Source organism: Cotesia typhae, unplaced genomic scaffold, assembly GCF_013202065.1.
Source record: "Cotesia typhae breed Kobodo isofemale line unplaced genomic scaffold, CoteBio_Ctyphae contig_56, whole genome shotgun sequence".
NCBI lineage: Eukaryota > Metazoa > Arthropoda > Insecta > Hymenoptera > Braconidae > Cotesia > Cotesia typhae.
Window position 1 is genome coordinate 628205 of NW_027423760.1, and position 19698 is coordinate 647902.

The 19698-nt window shown below is 31.7% G+C and overlaps 1 protein-coding gene across 1 annotated transcript in view; it reads right to left on the bottom strand.

The window, feature by feature from the left end:
* The window catches only part of LOC141532127 (uncharacterized), a 99052-nt gene extending 84664 nt beyond the window's left edge, over nt 1–14388 (bottom strand). The window contains exons 1-3 of the mRNA XM_074250324.1: nt 14099–14388; nt 13899–14022; nt 2099–2272 (exon numbers count right to left, since the gene is read on the bottom strand). Coding sequence (XP_074106425.1) covers nt 2099–2272; nt 13899–13938 — 214 coding nt within the window. The 5' untranslated portion in view covers nt 13939–14022; nt 14099–14388. The remainder of the gene's footprint in view (nt 1–2098; nt 2273–13898; nt 14023–14098) is intronic.
* Between the last annotated feature and the right edge of the window lie 5310 nt (nt 14389–19698).

Genomic DNA, 19698 nt, shown 5'->3' on the forward strand with positions numbered 1-19698 from the left:
ACAATATAATAAAAATGTATAGTAATTTTAATTATTCGATATAATTTGTGAGATTATGTTGGTACCGGAGAATGATATTCTGCAATGATTAAATTATCTAGAGTTAGTTATAATAGATGCGAGGGCATTGGCATTGCAACGTGTAGTCCAGGAGGTCAATATTATTGTCATATTGGACTACAAAATTACAAGCATTAATCAGTCTATTGATAGGCGATGAGAGGGAGAAATTGCTCTTTTGCCGAGAAATTTAGAAAATATTGAAACAAGAACTTATGTTTCATATTTTAGTTACCATATAAGGCTTTAGTGACAACTATATCATTACAAATACCATCAGATGATGTTGTACATATTGAAGAAATAAATTGAAAGAATATGTGATATTAATAGTGTAAATTTTTCTCATTTAATCCTTTCAATACTATATATGCATAAATCCTTTATGTACCTGTCTTTGACATCTATTAACTATTAATTGATGAATTATAAATTGAGTTTGCCAAAGAAGTTTCACTTCTAACATGTGTACTCTGTACACACGCTCTTTTTTTTTTTTTTTTTTTTTTTGTAGAGAAGCAAAAAAATCTTTCAAAGACAGCATTATTATTGAAGGATGATAGTCGGTAGTGTGGGATTCTTACCCACTAAAAAAAAAAAAAAAAATGCGTTAGCATTACTTCAATCCAGTCTGTGTTACATTTCACGACGCCTACTTCTGGTTACTGGTCTTTTTCTGCGATTTTTTCTTTCAAAAGGCGCTGCTCGTAGGTTTCGACAGCTGACCAGTTATCTTCTTTTTTGAGTATGCAGGTTACCAAGCTCTTAAGGGAGAGCGTGGTGCCAATAGTTTCTTCGGTGCTGCTTCTGTAGTCCTTCCACCATATACACTCGAAGAATGTATGTTCAGCGTCGTCGATTTAGTCCGGGCCGTATTTGCACGTTTGCATGCGGTGCAGCCCCATCTTGAAGAGATAGGCGTTAAACTGCGCGTGTCTCGTCAATAACTGGGTAAGGAAGAAGTCCGTGTCCCCGTGCTTCCGAGAAAGCCAGACGTTGATGTTTGGGATCAAGCGCGCCGTCTACCGGCCCGTCTCCCCTGATGCCCATCGGTTCTGCCACTCTTGCTGCGTGTCCGCCTTTATCCTTGCTCTTACCTCCTCCATGTTTTCACCACTGGTTTTAGCATCATAGAGTTTTACTCTTTCGAACGCTAGTAAGTCGATGGGAGCGGCTCCCGCAATGACCAATACACCCGCTTTAAAAACCGTGCGGTAGGAGCATGCAACCCTGATAACGCCTCGCCGTTGCATTGCTGCCATTATCCGCCGGTAGGTCTGCTTTAATATATCTGCCCATATCTTCGCTCCATAAAGTACTAAATGGACTACTTCCAAAGGAACTCTTCTCTTTTTAGTTCGTGGTCCCATCGTGTTCGCTATGATCCTTGATAGGCTAGATACCGTCTTGCTGGCTTCTCTGCAAGAATTATCGAGGTGTTTGCGGAAAGATAGTTTCTCGTCTATCATTACCCTTAGATAGCGCAGGGTCCTTGTTGACGTCAGTGTTATTTCTCCCATATCCACAGCAAGTGGTTTTGGGAACCCTTTTTGACGTGTCTGGACGACCATCTCGGTTTTGTGCTTGGCGAGTTTCAAGTGGTGTTTATTAAACCAAGTTTCGACGGCTCGAAGAGCTCAAAAGCATACAAAAGTTATTTCTTTTAGCACGGAGAGCTCAAAATAACACACAAATTGTATTTTTGAGCTCAAAGAACTCAAAAACGTTATAAGTGCAATTTCAAGCTTCAATTTCAAACCTAGCGGGAAATTGTAGGTTTAGCCTGAACAGTCAATCGATTTCTAGATGTTTTTATTAATTTTATACCTTTTAGTGAAAAAAAAAAAAAAAAAAAAATTGTACCAACTACAATAAGATATTTTCGACAAACGATCTAAATTGATATGAAGTACTGTTCAGTCAGTATGATTTACCTGAGAGAGTGTCTTTATCTCACTTAACTCTTTCGACAAACATGACCATATCAATGTATTATGAAAAAGTGTTCGAAGATTATAATAATAGCTATCGAAATTACCTAGAATGATAATCAGACAAAGCGAGATCTCCATCAGGCAGTTGATGTTCCCAATCGAGAATGGTATCGTGCATCTGTCCCCGACATGGCCTTTTACCGATTTGTTCGCGGCTGCACAACTTTGCCAAGCTTTTTTTACCCACGCTAGGAGTGGGCGAATCTCGAATGAATTGCCTGAAAAATCGATTAATAATTGATTATCAAAATCGTTACAACAAAAAAAATTTCAAATTTGAACAAGACTCGATCTATTACTTGTGATCTGGACAATTGAAGTTTCAATTATTCGGAGATAAAATTTACTTCATGATATAAAAACTATAACCTATCACGTGACAACTATCATTTTTGAACGAAAATGGGATAGTGAATAAAGTTAAATTACGATTGAAAAATATCTCCCGGGAAAAAATGATTTTGCCTAATTATATATGGTTATATATAATATAACATATACACTAGTCACAAAAATTAAGGGATATAAAAAAAATTCCAAATTTTTTGGTGATTTTCAGCGAGCTGTAACTCCGAGGAAAATGATCGCACAGAAAAAAAAAAAAAAGCAAATTGTAGATCCAAGTGTCTAGTTTTTAGATATGACCATAAAAATTTTTTGTCATCGTCAGGTCTGGAGAAATCCTAAGAAAACTACTGAAAAAAAATTTTTCGAAATTTTTTTTCGTCTTAAAAAGGTCTACGGGCTTCAAAAAATTTTTTCGATTGTTTCGTTTAAAAGCTCTTTTAGTAAATTCAATACCCTTTAATTTGACGTAATCAAAAAGCCTGTACGATAATTTGCCGCGGAGTTATCGTCAATCAAAGCAAAAAAGTTTTTTTGACTTTGGAAATCAATAACTCTGGAAATAATGACCGTATAGGAAATCGAAGGAGGGTTTTGAAAACTACACAATATTCTCTATAAGAGAACGTAAACCGCTTTTGAAGAAAAAATTTTTTTGAATTGAAAACTCGGACTGAAAAAAGACAAAAATTCGCATAATTAAGGATATTTGGATAACTTGGTATAACTTTGGATAAAATGGATGAACGAAGGATATCGTTGGTAATTTTTAACTTCAAAGTGTCCCCTAAAATCCCTAAGAAATTCAAAGCGCTGCGATTTTTTGTTCATAGTGCCCAGAAGCTTCAAATTCTGTGTTTTCGCAAAAATCACCATTATGAGCAATTTTGTGATTTTTATTCATTTTTCCATTGAAAAAAATTTTTTTCAAAATTCTTTATTTTTCGATCAAAGAGATTGATTTTTCAAGAAATTTGAAAAAAAAAAAAAAAAATTTTCAATTTTTTCGAAAATTTTTTTCGAAATTTTTTTATCAAAATTTTTTTTTTTATCGTCTTCAGAATGCTTCACTATTGTCAAAAAAATTAACTCAATTTTTTCTGTCCGCTACAACTGCCTTAGTTTTAAATCTCATTTTAAAAATTCAATAAAAACAAATTGATATACCCCCGCGGAGTTCGGCTTTTCCTCACACAAAACTTGAATTTTACGTTTTCTTTTTAGCCTAAATTCCTTACGTGAATTTTTTGTAAGCTTTTCTTTGATAAGCACCTTTTGATATGCCTCGTCGACATTTAGCTGCCACAGATGTGGCTCGCATTGTTACCCTCCTTCAAGAGGGCTACAGTCAGGTGGAAGTAGCAGCTTCTATGGGAGTGAGCCAGTCCGTTATCAGTCGGGCCTATGCCCGATTTAACGCGACTCAAAGTTACGATCGTCGTCCGGGTCAAGGTAGACTACGAATCACTACCGAGCGTGATGATCGAGCTATCATTCGAGATGCTCGTCGAAACCCTACTGCGCATGCCCACACGATCGCTCATCAATTTCGCAATCGTCGACAACGTCCTCCCCAACAACACATATCGGCATCGACGGTTCGAAATCGCTTTCGAGAGCAAGGACTACGCGCTAGACGCGCAAATCGCGTGCCTATGCTCACTCCACGACATCGCCGAGCCCGATTGGCCTATGCTCATGATCATCACCATTGGGGTCGTAGACAGTGGACCAGTGTATTATGGACTGACGAATCTCGATTTTGTCTTCATGGCAGCGATAGACGATCTCTCGTTTGGCGCCGTCGTGGAGAACGAGATCGGGATGGTTTTACGAGACCAGTTACAGCTTTCAATGGTGGATCAGTCATGGTGTGGCAGGCGTGTCCTTCAATACCAGAACCCCGTTGGTCATCGTTCGTGGGACGTTGACTGCCGATAGGTACGTCGACGAAATTCTGGAGCCACACGTCCTGCCTATGCGCACACGCATGGGGGCAAGACCGTTCATTTTGATGCAGGATAATGCTCGTCCTCACACTGCAGTTCGTACGCGAACTTTTCTCCGCGCCAACAACGTAACAACGCTTAATCATCCAGCGATGAGTCCTGATTTGAACCCAATTGAGCATGTTTGGGACATGCTTGGGCGTCGATTGCGGCGAGACTATCCGCAACTGCACAATCTTCATCAGTTGACTCAAGCGTTGTTACGTTGTTGGCAAGGAATTTCGCAACGTGATATTCGACGATGCATCAACATGCAAGAGCGTTTACGAGCTGTGATTCGGAACAGAGGTGGCAATACTCGGTACTGAGCAGTTACTGCCGTGCGTACAGAGGTCATTCGGCAGCTGCAAACAGACAAACACGCAGACAAAGACACACACACGTGTGTGTGTGAGAAGCGTAAATCCGACCGAGCAACCTCCACGTGGTACACTTTGAGTAACGCTAATGCCGGCGGTAAAACAACAGTCGAAAAAAATTGAGAAAATTTCGAAAAAAATTTTCGAAAAAAATTGAAATTTTTTTTTTTTCAAATTTCTTGAAAAATCAATCTCTTTGATCGAAAAAATAAAGAATTTTGAAAAAAAAATTTTTTTTCAATGGAAAAATGAATAAAAATCACAAAATTGCTCATAATGGTGATTTTTGCGAAAACACAGAATTTGAAGCTTCTGGGCACTATGAACAAAAAATCGCAGCGCTTTGAATTTCTTAGGGATTTTAGGGGACACTTTGAAGTTAAAAAATTACCAACGATATCCTTCGTTCATCCATTTTATCCAAAGTTATACCAAGTTATCCAAATATCCTTAATTATGCGAATTTTTGTCTTTTTTCAGTCCGAGTTTTCAATTCAAAAAAATTTTTTCTTCAAAAGCGGTTTACGTTCTCTTATAGAGAATATTGTGTAGTTTTCAAAACCCTCCTTCGATTTCCTATACGGTCATTATTTCCAGAGTTATTGATTTCCAAAGTCAAAAAAACTTTTTGCTTTGATTGACGATAACTCCGCGGCAAATTATCGTACAGGCTTTTGATTACGTCAAATTAAAGGGTATTAAATTTACTAAAAGAGCTTTTAAACGAAACAATCGAAAAAATTTTTTTGAAGCCCGTAGACCTTTTTTAAGACGAAAAAAAATTTCGAAAAATTTTTTTTCAGTAGTTTTCTTAGGATTTCTCCAGACCTGACGATGACAAAAAATTTTCATGGTCATATCTAAAAACTAGACACTTGGATCTACAATTTGCTTTTTTTTTTTTTTCTGTGCGATCATTTTCCTCGGAGTTACAGCTCGCTGAAAATCACCAAAAAATTTGGAATTTTTTTTATATCCCTTAATTTTTGTGACTAGTGTATAATTAGACCTAAAAATTGGCCAGCTCTAATTATATATAATCATATATAAGTTATATATAATCATATATGAGTTATATATAATCATATATAAGTTATATATAATTTTATATACTCATATATAACTACATGTAACAACATTAAATTATATGTCATTACCCGTAATTAAATATGTGATGTACTTGAAGTTTCGAACGTTCAACTGAACGAATTATATAAATTGTAAAAAAAATGATCTGGTCACAACTCAGGTCGGAATAACATTCAGACTGACATAGAGGTACTCATCGGTAATCATGAAATAATGTAAAAAATATTTAACCCCTGTTTTAGTTTGTCACACCAATAAAAAAACTCACCCTCCTATACCATGTAATTTAGGAAAGTTATTTTGAATAAAACATTTAAGCCTAGAATAAAATACGTTAAAAAATAGTCGAATTTCTTGAAAATAATGTGTAAGTGATTTTCGATATTTTCCTACAGAAAAACCACCCCTACGACCCACCCTTGGATTCTGAGTCGTATTTTTTACCGTTAACAATGTTAAAAAATTTTCTAAAAATTAATGTAAACTATTTCGGTTTTCTAAGAAACCATTCCGACCATTTTCAAATTTCGGAACCACCCCTGACCCACCCTTAAACTATTAATCCGTGTTTCTTACCATTAACAATTTTTTAACATTTTCTAAAAATTCATATAATCTACTCCGGTGTTCAAAAACCCACTCCGACAATTCTCGAGTTTCGGAACCACCCCTGACTCACCCTTAAATTATTAAGCTGTGTTTCTCAGCAATAATAATTTAAAAAAATTTTCTATAAATTAATGTAAACTATTTCGGTTTTCTAAGAAATCATTCCGACCATTTTCAAATTTCGGAACCACCCCTGATCCTCCCTTAAACTATTAAGCCGGGTTTCTCACCATTAACAATTTTTAAAAATTTTCTAAAAATTCATGTAAACTACTCCGATGTTCAAAAACCCACTCCGACTATTCCCAAGTTTCGGAACCATCTCTAAGACCCACCCTTAGAATATTTAGTCATATTTTTTATCGTTAACTATGTTAATTTTAACTCACGGTAGTCCTATTTATAAATAAACATTTCAGAAAATCTATCGATATATAAATGATTATATCAAAAGCCAATACATGCACTTATCAGGTCATAACATACCATTTTTTTACCAGTGGATTATTTTTTTTTTTGTAATAATTATTGCTGAATAATCCTCACCCTAAGTTATTCAATCAATGAAATATAATTTGTACTTAAGATTCAGCAATTTTTGAAGTGGGACTTCTTTGCACGTGTGAGAGTAGAAGTTTTACGAACGAAACGCAATAATAATATTATTAATGAAACGATTTTCCTTTTTTCCTCCCTCTAAGTCTCGGGAATCTAGAGCTTTATATTAGTATAAACATAGATGAGATTTTTAATAATTCGTTTGCCAAAGAACTTTCACTCCTGACATGTGTACTTTGTACGCCCACATTTTTTTTTTGTGGAACTAAAAAGATCGGACAATTAAAATTATATTTTTAATATTTTAAATTTATTTTACAGATTTTTTTTTCTATGTACATTTACTTCTATGTAAAGAATCAATGATCATATTTTTACCATTTGTTACAGCTGATATTTGTTATTTATGGTAAGTATATTCTATTAATTATATTATGACATAGGAAAACTCTATCGCAGAGAGAAAAGAATTAATCTTATTTCCAGGTAGAATGGTAACCATCATGATGAAAATTTTCGTTAGAATTCTATGTAAAATTACCGCGAAAAACTTTAGATATAGCCCACAAAAATTAGTCAGTTTTACCCAGTTTGGCTATGCTAACTGGAAGTAGATCGAAAAATTATAATTTCTTAAAATTTTGATATCAAGTAGGTAAATATGAAATTATTACAAGTATCTAATGGCGGTCTCAATTTGTTTATAAATAATAGGCAAACAAAAAAAAAACGTAAATTAAAAATTAAATATCTCTGAAATTATTAATTTGACGAGTTAAGTTTTCACATAAAATTTATAGAGCTTAAAAAAATCTACAATTTTCCTTTTAGGTAAATTCCCGTCAAACTGATAGTTTATTAGTTATTAACAATCGAAATTTTATAAACAAATTGAGCTAGCAAGCTGAAAAATCAACCGATTTCATTTTTTAATTTTTACATATTTCTAGTAATAAAAGGAACATTTTTAATATTTTTCAAAATTTTTATCTCAAAAATTTGATTTTTACAAATCAAAAAACCGCTTTTTTTGGAAGCCAATATCTGCGAAACTAAATTTACTACAGCACTCGCACCTACTCTAAAAAATCTAGAATTTAATTGCGAAAAACTACCATTAGTCCGGGTAGGGAACACGCTCGCTTTATCGAAAATCCGCTCGCGTTCAACTCGCTATCATTTGACCTCAATCAAAAATTAATTTTTTTCAAAATAGCCAAGTTTTTCGCAATTAAATTCTAGATTTTTTAGAGTAGGTGCGAGTACCAAAAAGTACTTTAGTGACTTTAGTAAGTACTTTAGTTTAGTAATAAAAATGTTCCTTTTATTACCAGAAATATGTAAAAAATAAAAAATGAAATCAGTTGATTTTTCAGCTTGCTAGCTCAATTTGTTTATAAAATTTCGATTGTCAATAACTAATAAACTATGAGTCTGACAGGAATTTACCTAAAAGCAAAATTGTAGATTTTTTTAAGCTCTACAAATTTTATGCGAAAACTTAACCCGCCAGATTAATAACTTCAGAGATATTTAATTTTTAATTTACGTTTTTTTTGTTTGTCTATTATTTATGAACAAATTGAGGCCACCATTAGATACTTGTTAGAATTTCATATTAACCTACTTGATATCAAAATTTTAAGAAATTATAATTTTTCGATCTACTTCCAGTTGGCACAACCGATTTGGCTAATTTCTATGGGCTAATATTGCGATAGAAATATGGACAATTATTCATTCGATTCGAAATTGAATTCTGAAAATAATGTTGTTTTTTTATTTCTTTGATGAAAGTTTTAATTTGTTATTGACATAAAAACATTGTAAGTGTGTAAATAACATTAGTAAGCGGCCGCTCAGATACTCGGAGTTATTTGTTTTTTCATCTTTTTTGTAATTTTTTTGTTTTCTAAGTCTTAATTATCTTTTAAAAAATTGATTCCATAATATAGGTATGAAAAGATTCAGAATTTTATGAATCGTAAAGATATCCTATCGTGTGGAGAACTTTTTTTATAAATAATTTTTTCTATTTGTTTAAAAAAATTGTTAATTAACAAAAAAAAATCTGTTTATAAAAAAAGTTCTTCACACAATATAGAATATCTTTACGATTCATGAAATTTGGAAATGTTGATACCCACATTGCCGGGACAAATTATTTTTGTTAACTAACAATTTTCTAAACAAATAGAAAAAATTGTTTATAAAAAAAGTTCTCCATACAATAGGATATCTTTACGATTCGTGAAATTCTGAATCTTTTCATACCTATATTGTGGAATTAATTTTTTAAAAGATAATTAAGACTTTGAAAAAAAAAAAATTATAAGAGAAGATGAAAAATCAAACAACTCCGAGTATCTGAGCGGTCGCTTACTAATGTTATTTACACTTACAATGTTTTTACCTAGACAGACAAGATTGGCGCGTACCAAGCATCAATCAACTGTTTTTGCAGACGTGCAAGCTCAATGCTATTACCAAAATGACCCACTCCCCTTCACACTTGATTGTCTTTTTTTTAATAGAAAAGTTATCAATATTCAGAAGGAAGACCATTGAGTTGCATCGTGATAAATTTTATTGTGTTCCTTAACCCTATCGTGTTTGTGATTTTATTCAATTATTTTTTTTTTGTTTTCTGTCTTAAATAAGTTTATTGTTTTTTTTAAGAATTGTGTTAAAAACTATTAATTTATTAATTTGGCTGCCGAATTATTCATGCAATTTATTATGCATGATTTAATGTAAGCTCTAACTTTTTAGGCTTACTAATTTTGACGTTGTTTATTAATAGATACAGTTGTGGTGCTTGTGTTTTTTTCATTTTTTCTGTTTTTTTAATATATAACTAAAATTGTGCTATTGTCTTAATCAATTCGTTGCTTGGTTTTATGTATATAAAATATATCCCGAAAATGGATATATCAAATCATACATTTTCGGTAATCGCGCAAGTGATTGCGAAGAATGTGAAGAGCATCGACGAAGTATCTTTTTCAAGTATAAGTAAGGATTCACTCTGCTTTCTGGTAAGCACTTTTTACGATTCATCACTTATAATTATATGAATTATAATTATAATTATAAAATATAAGAAATATATTAACATTAGACTTTTTTTGAAGTAATTAATTGATTGGTCAATTTTTTTTAACATTTCCAATTGAGTTTTAATGTATTTTTTCTTTCCATTACTTAGATCTTTTGAAATGATAAAATTAATTTTTTTCAAATTATTTAAATGTGTATAAATTTATATTCTTCATTTACTTTTTTTTTCTAAACAAATCACTTACTTCCACTATTTAAGTTAATTTTTACATTTTATTATAACAGATAATTTTCATAAGTTAGAACGTATTTTAATTTCTTTTTTCGTTATTTATATGTCATATAATGAAAATAATCTTTAATGGTTATCTGGTGTTTATTATTCTAAAAATTATGAAGCATCAACCCTAAACTTTCTGTCACTCTTGAATACTAAGTTCAAAGCTATTTTTTTTTTTTTTAGCTTTATGAATGAAATTTATTAGTTCTTTAGATTCCACTTTCTTTCCGAATTTCTCTACTTTCGTATTGTTTTGAAATACATAATCAAGATTGGGCTCTGTAGTTATTGTATATTGCATTGATTATTAATCAAAATAAAAAGATTTTACTTTTAGTCAACCTCAAGTAAAATATAACTTTTTTCTACTAAAAATAGATATCATGATATTTCTTAGCAGTGATCAAAAAAATTTAACTATTGCATTTGTCCTTATGTCATTCTTTGAAAAATTTTACAATTCTCTGACTCATCTCAAGCTCGTTAAGAAAACATGAGAAAACATGTTATTAAATATATATAGTCCCTCATCACGATATCTCTGGAACCATGAGACCTAGAGACTTGAAATTTAGTATGCATATTCCTTTCCCCGAGTCTAGGTCAGCTAAGAACGGATTTTTCGAAATTCCACCCACAAGGGGGGTTGCGGGGGTGTTAACCTAAAAAAATTAAATTTTTCAAATATTGCTCCTACGGTCTTGAAATTTGGTATGCATATTCTTTTCCCCGAGTCCAAGTCAGCTAAGAACGGATTTTTCGAAATTCGACCCACAAGGGGGGTTGCGGGGGTGTTAACCTTTAAAAAATTAAATACACTGACATAACACGAGATCTCTGAAACTATAAGACCTAGAGACTTGAAATTTGGTATACATATTCTTGTCCCCGAGTCCAAGTCAGCTAAGAACGGATTTTTCGAAATTCGACCCACACCGGGGGTTGCGGGGGTGTTAACCTTTAAAAAATTAAATACACTGACATAACACGAGATCTCTGAAACTATAAGACCTAGAGACTTGAAATTTGGTATACATATTCTTTTCCCCGAGTCCAAGTCAGCTAAGAACGGATTTTTCGAAATTCGACCCACACCGGGGGTTGCGGGGGTGTTAATCTTTAAAAAATTAAATACACTGAGATAACACGAGATCTCGGAAATTATAAGACCTAGAGACTTGAAATTTGGTATACATATTCTTTTCCCCGAGTCCAAGTCAGCTAAGAACGGATTTCACAAAATTCCACCCACAAGGGGGGTTGCGGGGGCGTTAACAATGAAAAATTTCCGTCTTTAAACTATAACTTATATCGACTTCAAATTTGGTAGGCATCTTCTATAAGAGATGTAGAAATAATCTATAAACGAATTTTACGATATCTCACCTCACAGAGGGTTGCGGGGGTAGGTATTAACAATCAAAATTTTTAATTTATAAGCTATAACTCTTACAGACTCCAAATTTTGTAGAAATTTTCTGTAAGTGATGAAAAAATAATTTATGAACGAATTTTACGATATTCTAGCCCAAAGAGGATTGCGGGGGCGTTAATAATGAAAAATTCCCGTTTTTAAGCTATAGCTTCTATCGACTCTAAATTTGGAAGGAATCTTCTGTAAGAGATATAAAAAAGTCTATGGGCAAATTTTACGATAACTCATGTCATAGGGGTTTGCGAAGGTGGGTGTTAACATTAAAAATTTTTGATTTCCAAGTTATAGCTCCTATAGACTCCATATTCTCATTTCAAATTTTTTTCTTCGAGTCAATTATTATTCATTTTTGAAAAAAGCCACGCAAACATTATAATGATTGCACATTGAAAGTTACAATGAATATTAGTTGGAATAATTCCATGGATAAAAGGTATATGCTAATTCGATGAAATTTAGAATTTGTGAAAGTCAAAACAATACTCTAATTAACTTTCAAGTTTAAATCTAAAAATACAATTTTATAAAATGCCCAGCGAAGCGGGCGGGTAACAACTAGTATATATATATATATATATATATATATATATATATATATATATATATATATATATATATATATATATATATTATAAAAATATTTAAGGTAAATTATATTATAAAATTAAAATTATGAAAATAAAAATAATGATCAGAATAATAAATATAATTGGATTTAAAAGTAGTTCATTTGGCATGAAGTACCCCCCGACCAGAAATTTAAAAGTAAAACCAATAGGGTCCCCATTGGGATCCCCTGTTGGGGCCCCACATTGGGATGTAACGCAAAGAGCAATGGGGTCCTCATTGGGCAATCCCTCGGGCCCAATGGGAAAATCCCCATCAAAGCTCAATTTAAATTTTGGAAATAAAATAGTACAATTTTTGAAAAAATTAAGAATAATTTAGGATCCGATACTCATATCATATTTGAACTTATTTACGATCTTTATTTGCATTGATACAGACTTATCGATTGAAAAAATCCTTGACGTGGGTTGGGCTCGAACTGGGGTCCTTAGTTTCGTCAGTCCTTCACGTTACTTCTGGTCCAAACAGGAATACTGAAGAATACAATACTCATTTGGTGCACATCAACTCGATCGGTTGACTGTAATATACTTTATGTTATGCTCAAGCTTCAAGAATGTATTTTTATTTATTTAATTAACTGACTTGAAAATACAATTTTGTAGAGGTTTTCTGTTGAAAATTATTTTGGTAAACAATTTTTTCAAAAATTTGAATTTTTCGAAAATTTTGATTTTTCCTCTAAGTGGCATTTTACGCGAATTTGAACAGTTTTCAGAATTTTTATTATTATCTACTGGGTGCTTTACCTTTCTTAACGATTAATTTTTATTTTTATTTCTATTTTACTTATGACAAATATATACAACTAATATAAGCACACACATATTTGGATGATTGTTTTTTATCTAAATTAACGATTGGTTAAATTTACAGATTATTTATGAATTTCGCAATCCAGTTTTTCAATAGATCTCAGATAAAATAAACTTTATGCCATGGCAATTATTTATTATTTCTACGTTAGGTTTTCCCAATGAGGTCCCACAGAGATCCCAATTGGGAAAAACTGGCAATAATTTATTATTTTTACGTTGGGTTTTCCCAATCGGGTTCTCATTGGGTCCTCGTTGGGTTTTCCCTCTTGGGCATGCCCCGTTGAAACCCAATGGGGCCCCAATGTATACCTTGAGCATTCCCAAAGTAATTTCTAGTCGGGCCCCTACAGTTTTACATAGATCTTGAAAACTGGCGAGTAGATCTCTGTAAATGAAGAAATCTAAAGAACGGTTGACTCAAGGCCATCGCTAGAACTTCCCTCTGTATTCAAGCTTAAAATATTCAAAAAATGTTGTATTACAATGTTATGAGATCTTCGAGCACAAAAATACATTTTTTATACATTTAGACCTTTCGCATCCCTATCCTTGTAAAAAACGACTGTGGAATAAAAGATGAAAATTATATATCCGCATAAGCGTAAGAATCAGTACCTGCAATGATAACATTTGCGACTTGTTTATACTTTACCTATTACATTTATTGCATTGTTCGATAAATATATTGCCATGCAATTCTGCAAGATTAGATCGTGGAACCCCTGATCTCAAATGAAGTCCATCAATGTTCTGGCTAATGATAAACTTCACTTTTCCTGTAAGCAAAGAAAGAAAGGTGATGCAATACAAAATATTTAGAGTGGCTGTTACGCCAAATGGTATATGACTAACCATACAACGTTTAGCTCAGACGTGAGTTTAAGTATATATTTGGCAATCACTGTTTTTTTTTATCAATTGGGTATTTGCATGAAAATGATTTTGAAAATGAAATCAATTTAATAAATTTTTTGATACACATAAAGTCCTTAAGTAAAACTAGCAACTTTGCAGTCGCTATATGACTGCCGTGACATGTGAACTACAAATAAATAAAGTTTTGCTTCATTAAATAATGGTGTCCGATAAATTGCACTGTATTTTCTTAACAATTGACGTTTTTAAAGATACTAGCATGCACTGCGCGCTTCGCGCGCGTTATATGTTTGCAACCACATATAATACGCGTAGTGTTCACAGTGAATTAAAATTTTAATAAAAAAAATTACAAATATTACAAATCATAAATATAAATTATAAATTTAAGCATCGAAAATCATTTTCATAATTGATAAAATTTTCATTTAATTTATGCTGATTTTCGTTGATCCTTTCAGAAGCCAATTAATTGATTGTTTTTGATTGTCTATTTTATTGATATTGTCAATTTTATTTAGAGTATAAAAAGTAGATACTAAAAATAATATGAACCGTTAGATTAATACAATTATATATAAATAAATGCGATAGATTTTAATTAAAAAATATTATAAATAGTACAATCACCTTGCACCATAAATGAACCATACAATTCGACATGGTCTCCTTTTTCATATATGTGATTTTTAAATGTATGTATTAGAACGTTTAATTGAAAGTTCCCATCTGTAATTGTTTCACAACCTTGAAAATTATAGTTATAGTTTTCTTTAACAGCGAAAACAGTCTTAAATCAATTAATATAACCTTGCACTTCTGTAAACAAAATCAAGCATAAAAAATTAGGAATACGGTAGACCATGAAGGCCATCGGTGCAACTTCCCGCTAATTCCATGCCTAGGTGCATAAAACTGCACTAATGATGTTTTTGAGCTCTTCGAGCTTAAAAATACAATTTATGTGTTATTTTGAGTTCTTCGAGCTTAAAAGTCTGATAGAAGTATCATAGAACAATATTCTTTAAATTTTGAAACCGCACTAACTTTTCAATAAATCAACCGATTTTCACGTGGTTGGCAGAATTTGACGCAATTTTTTTAGTTTCATGATGGATCTTCAAGTTTAAATTGATAAAACTATGAAATTTGGAGTAGTTTAAAAAGAACCGAAAAAAACACTTATTTTTGTTTTTTTTTGTTCATGAGATTTCTTGAACGAATTGACCAATTTTGACCGGCTTGACGGCGATCGACGTAATTTTTTCATGCTAATAGCTGATTAGTTTTTGAAATCGATCAGTGCAGCCGTTTAAAAGTTATTCTAAAAAATGTCGGAGTAATGTTAAAAAAACACTTGTTTCCAAAGATTTTATGGAGGATATCTCTCGAACCAATCAACCAATTTTCCCGTTTTTGGCGGCGATCGCCGCGATTTTTTAAGGTCTAAAATTATTCTACATCATCAAAAACGATCCGAGAAGAAATGACGAAGATCTGAGAAGAAACCACTTTCAAAAATGATTTTTTTTGAGATTTTTCAAGATTTCTCAATTAAAATTTTCTCCTACCTACAAAACTGACTTAAATATTTAATAGTCCAAATTAAATACCGATTGGATTTACTCTTTGAGTAGTATCTGTTTCCAACAGCAAGTGCATTTCATTTGCTGTTGATGTTTTGACTTACTCAATTATGAGTGATTCGATGCCCATCAAAGTATTTTCGTGATGAAAATATTATTTTAAAAAAATTTTTACAAAACATGCATTAATTCATTTTTATAGTTCTATTTTCAATTTTCTTTCATTCTGATAAGTAATTTTTTTGAAAAGAAATATTCTCTTCTTTTCCTGTAAAACTGAATAAGTCTTATCAAGTCTTAATAACTCTTTGAGAAAGTTCGAAATTACAGGGAAAATTTGACTTTTGACGAGTTTTGCTGAGTTTTGACGACTTATTTAGTCTTTCCTTTACTTAGTTGGGGATAAGATGACTTTCGAAAAGTCTTATTCAGAGTTATAAAGACTTTTCAAGAGTTTTTTCTGAGAATTATTTCCACAAGGGAAGTGATATCCAAAAAAATGTTTGCTTAGGTCTGACTATGCATGAACCTATGTATAATTATATATTAACTTATATATAATTTAATAATACATGATAATCTATAAAAGGCTAATTATGTTAGCCAAGTTTGATCACATCCAATTATATATGGACCCGTGATAATCACATCTGATTATATACAGATTCATATTAGTCAAGTATGAGTAGGTATAATCATATATAAGTCTACATATGGTTATATATAATTAAATATAACTATATATGATAAGGCAAAATCATTTTCTTCGGGAGTATGATCAGATCTAATTTAACAAAGTATACTCTATTAAAATATTAATAAATATATCGTGTAAAATTTAGGAAATATTATATATAATCTATAATAAATGTATTACTTCAATATATATATAAGCAAAATGTATTATTAATTTAGTATCGATTTATAAATAATAATAATAATGAAAAAATAAAATAAAATAAAACTTAGCTCTTCATCTGCAATTATTAATAAAAAAATTCAGATCTTATATTTATGTTAAAATCACTAAAGAACATAAAATCAATAATCATTGATGAATTTATAATTTACATTTGATTAGATATAATTATACATAGATTTATATATAATCATGTATGAACCTAGATAACTCAGGTCTGATCAGATTTAATTATATATAGATTTATATATAATCATCTATAGCTCTAGATGACTCAGATCTAATTAGATCTAATCATATATAGACTTATATAAAACATACATATAATATATTAGTCTATATATGATTATATATATTTTATATAAAAATTTATACATAATCTATATATATAAAAATCAATTGCTGTGCGTTAGTCTCGCTAAAACTCAAAAATGGCTGGACCGATTTTCAAAATTTTTTTTTGTTTTGTTCGTTATAGTTCAGGGATGGTTTAGAAAAAAAAAATTTTGGAATTTTGGAATTGAAAAAAATTTCAGCTTAAAAAATAAAAAATTGTTAATTTTGTATCGAAATCGCTATTGTTGCGCTTGAGCCTCAAGGTTGCAAGAGTATACAAAATTGTCCAATATGCAGGAAGATACGTACAAGTATACTTTGGGTATCTTTATATATATATATATATATATATATATATATATATATATATATATATATATATATATATATATATATATATATATATATATATATATATATATATATATATATATATATATATATAAGAGATTCCTATCTATATAGTCACTCATCACGATATCTCGGGAACCATCAGACCTAGAAACTTGAAATTTGGTAGGAATATTCCTTTCGCCGAGTAGAGGTCAGCTAAGAACGGATTTTACGGAATTCCACCCACAAGGGGGGTTGCGGGGGCGTTAACAATGAAAAATTCCCGTTTTTAAACTATAGCTCCTATCGACACCAAATTTGGTAGGAATCTTCTGTAGGAGATGTAGAAATAATCTATGAATGAATTTCATGATATTTCACCCCCCCCCCATGGGGGCTGCGGGGGTGACTTTGAACAATGAAAATTTTTAATTTTCAAGCTAAAGGTCCTATCGACTCTAAATTTGGTAGAAGTCTTCTGTAAATGATGTAAAAATAATTTATGAACGAATTTTACGATATCTCACCCCCACAGGAGGTTGCGGGGGTGGCTTTTAACAATGAAAATTTTTAATTTTCAAGCTAAAGGTCCTATCGACTCCAAATTTGGTAGAAATCTCCTGTAAGAGATGTAGAAATAATCTATGAATGAATTTTACGATATCTCACCCCCCCAGAGGGTTGCGGGGGTGGCTTTTACCAATGAAAATTTTTAATTTTCAAGCTATAGCTCCTATCGACTCTAAATTTGGTAGGAATCTTCTGTAAATGATGTAAAAATAATTTATGAACGAATTTTACGATATCTCACCCCCACAGGGGGTTGCGGGGGTGGGTGCTAATAATAAAAATTTTAAATTTTGTCAGTGTATTAATAACAAAATAAATTTATTCAAACTTTTATAAATAGTAATTACTAATACTAAGTTGCGTTAAAAGTTTTTATTGTGGAGATACGTGTGAAGTTAATGAATAAACAAATACATGTCTATAGTGTACATTTATCTGTCATCAACGTCACAGTAAAGTTTAAGTCTTTCATCTGAAAATGAATTTAAATAGAGCACCATATTTTCGACAAGGGCAGCGCTACCAGTAAGTACTTTATAATTTGCAAGTCTAAGGGTATTCACCCACTGTTTGCATGTTTAATTCTAGACTAAATCATTCGCTTCAATTTGATATAACCTGTATGTTACATCGGGGGGAATAGCCTTTACCAATTTTAAATTTCATTTTAATTCTTTTTCCTGTCGTATAGAAATGTTAAATAATTTTTTTTTTCAGGTTCACTGGATTCGTGTTGGAGCTGTTTGGCTACCATAGATATGTTTTCAACGACCACTTTTCTTTTGGTATCCGCGATTCGAATGGCAATGATCATGTATTAATGATCATTGACAATCAACATCGCATTAATTCAACGCTCGAATTGAACCAGGTAAAAGAAATAATGTTGTGGCGATTAGCCAGTTTTACAAAAAAATATATTAATTTTTTTTTAAACAAGTTAAAAGCCCCAGTAGCTGCTCATGTACCAGTCCATGATAATCACTCCATGTATTTTTATATCTATATTTGTAAATATAGACATACAAATACCTGGAGTGATCATGTACTGGTACATAAGTAGCTACTGGGGCTCTTACCTTATATTAATATTTTTTTTTTCTAAGGTCGTGAAGGTTACGGGAATCTGTCTCTACGGGCATTCTTTTGTTGTCAGCGCAAACTATTCACCGTATGATTTTCGGGCATATAATCTTGATGCCGTTGTGCCTACAAATATGTATTTTATTCCGGCGATTGGTACATACGAGCAGAAAATTTTGGAGTCAGAAATGGACAATGATTAATTAGTTAATTATAAATTTAACTAACTTAACTTTATTTAATTAACTTAACAATAATGTTTAAAATTATTATATAAATTTAGTAATTTAGTGTTTCATAATAAAAATATTTAAGGTAAAAGCCTCAGTAGCTGCTCAGGAAACAGTGCCTGCTCACTCCAGGTATTTATATACCTGCATTTGTGAATATAGATATACAGATACATGGAGTAGGTAGGTACTGGTTCCTGAGCAAGTACTGCATGGGGCTTTTACCTAATTAAAAAAAAATTAATTTTAATTTTAAAATTATAATTTATAAATTCTTCTAGCTCAAAATGCATTTATTGAACAACTGTAACTTTTGAACACACACACACACACACACACACACACACACACACACACACACACACACACACACACACATACGGATATCATCGCGGAAACATTCGGGGAAGCTTCCTAAGACCTCAAAACGTCAAGATCTGATGAGAACTCGATTTTCGAAAAACGGGGTGAAACCAATAACTTTCCGATTTTTTAAAATTTTCAATTTTCATAGTGGGA